The 3,208-nt window shown below is 42.5% G+C and overlaps 1 protein-coding gene across 1 annotated transcript in view; it reads right to left on the bottom strand.

Moving 5' to 3' along the window:
• Positions 1-3,208, bottom strand: part of LOC101855132 — a gene marked incomplete in the record, with an annotated part of 29,036 nt that overhangs the window by 11,308 nt on the left and 14,520 nt on the right. The window contains 1 exon segment of the mRNA XM_013087174.2: positions 1,771-1,940. Within this exon segment, the coding sequence (XP_012942628.1) occupies positions 1,771-1,940 (170 nt within the window).

The raw sequence follows: 3,208 nt of genomic DNA, 5'->3' as shown, positions 1-3,208 counted from the left end.
CGTAGGTGGAAGGCATTTTTTAAAATTGACTTGCCTAATCTCGGAATAAAACCTTCTTTCTTATCTAGATTTCATTGCGTGAGCGCAGCGCAGGTAGACCACAGTTCCGCTGCGAGAGAGGGCTCCTATCAGGCGTGCGGTGCCGCCTACAGAGCATCCTCCATTACTTTTAATCTCCTTGATGTTACCCTATAGACGTAGACGTTAACCTGTCTATGTGATCCCTGAGCGATGCAGATGGTCAAGGAGGTGTGGGTGTGATATCTCACGAGTGCCAATGAAAGTGCTCGAGTAGCGATCCACCACGGGAACTTTCCTGGGTAGCCAGAAGCCAGAAGTGTGAATCTAGTTTGACCAATGCCTGCCGTCCTGGTCGTACGACCAGCCGAGAAAAGAGACCCTCTAATCGTTGTTACGTGGCGGAGAGGGGTGGCATTGGTTGACTGCGCTTGTTACACCGACGGGTGAGGCTAAGGGTGGAAGCAAAGCAGAGGTTCAAGACGTTTCCTTTTTTAAATAGGTTTAAACAGTGGTCCTATGAAATGCAAGTACACAAATGTACATGTATTGGTGGCTAGACGGTCAAAGAACGTATAGATTGGTGGTCATTGGATAAGTAAGACTGACGCATGCAATTATCAGAGGAGACGGCAGTTGAGGGGTGTGAAGGTTTGACCACTATTTGCTTGTCGACCGGATTAGCGACCTTTGATCCCACAATCACCAGGTGATGTTAAAATATCCACCCTCCCTCCCCCACAAATGCCCACGGAGAAAACAGAACTCCGATTTCTATTTTTTACAAACAAACGTCACCCTTGAATGTCACCCGATAATTCTTATCAATGGTACTGTGACAAAACTGAAGGAAATTGATCAATTCTTTAACTTATTATCTATTTATTTGTTTATTTCCCTAATCTAAAATTATTATCCAGGGCGACCTGCAGGTCCTAAAACTAAAAAACCTCCACCAAAACCCAGGAGGCAGTAAATAAATAGCGTAATGTACTCTAAACGTGGGTCTTCAATCATCATTTATTACATCTGCATATTGCCTGGGTGTTTTTTGCATTTTAAAAACTTTTCAAAAAACTAGTTACACAGTTCTCAGCATATTAAACCATCGTTATGTCACTCAAATTCGCCGTTACCACTGTCAACCTCCCCAATCAGCCAACCTCCATTTGACCGTGCCACCACAGACGACGGTTCAACACTCACCAATATCACGTGATCATGGTGATCGCCGCATAAACAAACACGTTTTGTTTTCATGGCGAACGAGTCGAGCGATCGGCCCGACCTGCCGTAATGGGCACCCCGTATAAGGACTCACCAATGCTGAGCTAAAGTGCTGCAAATTACTCCCCCCCCCCCTTTTTCCAACCTCGTGAAATTAACTGTCGCAATGATCTTCCCTTCTTGGCGGTGTTTACTGGAAGATTGGCCAGGGTCTTGGGGATTGGTTCGGTTTGGTTCGGTTCGGTTTCTGGCGGCTTCAGTGCACTCTATAAATAGACCAACTGCCCAAACCGACTGTCCGACGCACGACCTTGACAACAAGAACGTTTGTTATTGAAGGTTATCATCGGTTTTGTCGGTTTGTCACTCCTGTCTGGAGATCCTTAGTTGCTGCCCTAAACGCCAGATGGCGTAACGGGTGGTAAGTAAGTAAGAGGAGGACAATCCGGCCAGCCCATCGAGGTTGCTCCTTGAGCAAGCCCGAAACCGACGAAACCCAACCGGACCAAAACGATGATGTTTTACCTCTCCAAGATATTGATAGACGTTCTTTCCTTTATAGAAGAAAGCATCGGCAGTGAGTTGGTGGACTTGGCCGTTGCTGATGAAGTCAAAAGGCAAGCGCACATTGCTCTTGTCAGAGATGTTCTTGGGAGTGCAGCTTTCTAAGCGGTTGTCAATGTCGAAGCTCAGCCCTTTGAGAATTCAACAACAGAAGAAAAAGGTTGTGTTTAGTTAAAACCAACAGCAACAACAACAACCAAAAAAAAAAAAAAAAAAAGAAAAGAAAAGAACAAAAAGAGACCGTGTAGTAATGTCGGGATCCTGTTGATAATTTGGAGAGTTCTGAAGCCGTGCAAACAATACTGTAATAGCCTGCAATGCATGACTGGCACCTGGCACATTATTGATCCAAAAAAAGAAGAAAGAAAAAAAAGAAGTAAAAAACTAATCTTTGGAAAGAAAGGTCGGACGTTGTCTTCGAAGAACTTGAAAATATGACAAAAATAATATTTAGCAGTTTTGTTTCTGTCAAGTTTGGAAATATGACAAATGCAAGCCAAACTATTTTTTTCTCGTCCAAAGTATAAGGGGAGAATGTTTTTTAAACCTTTCACTCGCCCAACACGCGGAGCACGTGTGTGTGTGTGTGAGTATATATATATGTGTGTGTGTGTGTGTTTGTTTGTTTGTGTGTATGTGTGTGTGTGTGTGTGTGTGTGTGTGTGTGTGTGTGTGTATGTGTGTGTTTGAGTTAGTGAGAGTGTGGGTCTGTCTATTCTAGGGAATAGGTTTTGTCCACCAGAGCCAAACTTGATTCCTTAGAATACCATAAACGTTTGTCAGGAATATACAAATTGGAACTAAAAATGTATGGGTTTTTTTTTTCCAAACACATATCGACAGGATACAGATCATTACATACAGAGACAAGTTGCGTCGATTCGCCTGCCACGGCAAAATTGGGTTTAGTGGTGTAATATAATGTACTACAAAAAAACAGAGACAATTTAATAAACTTCCGCATTTCAAGAATCGAACAGACATCTTCTGTGTTCAAAGTGAGAGCTTAATCAGTGCGTAACAGACGTCAATTTACTTACGAATATTTTCTTTCTTATAGATAGTAGGGTATTTAACAGCAGTAATATTGTCCATACATGCGCAATACAACACGTGTCAATATATATACAAGTTTGTTGATGAAGCCCTCACTTGTCACACAACAAAATAAAATAGTCGTCAAATAACCCAAAAAATTATAAAATACTAGAACAAGTCCTATCCCTCAACAACTTCTTCACTAACGACTAGTATTCTCAAACGTTAACAGAACAGTCATGGGAACTCCGGTAGTACCATCCTACACCAGTATCTTCATGGCGGGATTCTGGTGGAAAAACGTCTCTCCCCTTCTCAATAAACCTTTTTTGGTAATGCAGTACAAAGAATATCCCCCCCC

The sequence above is a fragment of the Aplysia californica genome, unplaced genomic scaffold (genome assembly GCF_000002075.1).
Source record: "Aplysia californica isolate F4 #8 unplaced genomic scaffold, AplCal3.0 scaffold00553, whole genome shotgun sequence".
Lineage (NCBI taxonomy): Eukaryota > Metazoa > Mollusca > Gastropoda > Aplysiida > Aplysiidae > Aplysia > Aplysia californica.
The sequence above is the reverse complement of the archived record's forward strand: the minus strand, read 5'-3'. Positions and strand labels throughout refer to the sequence as shown.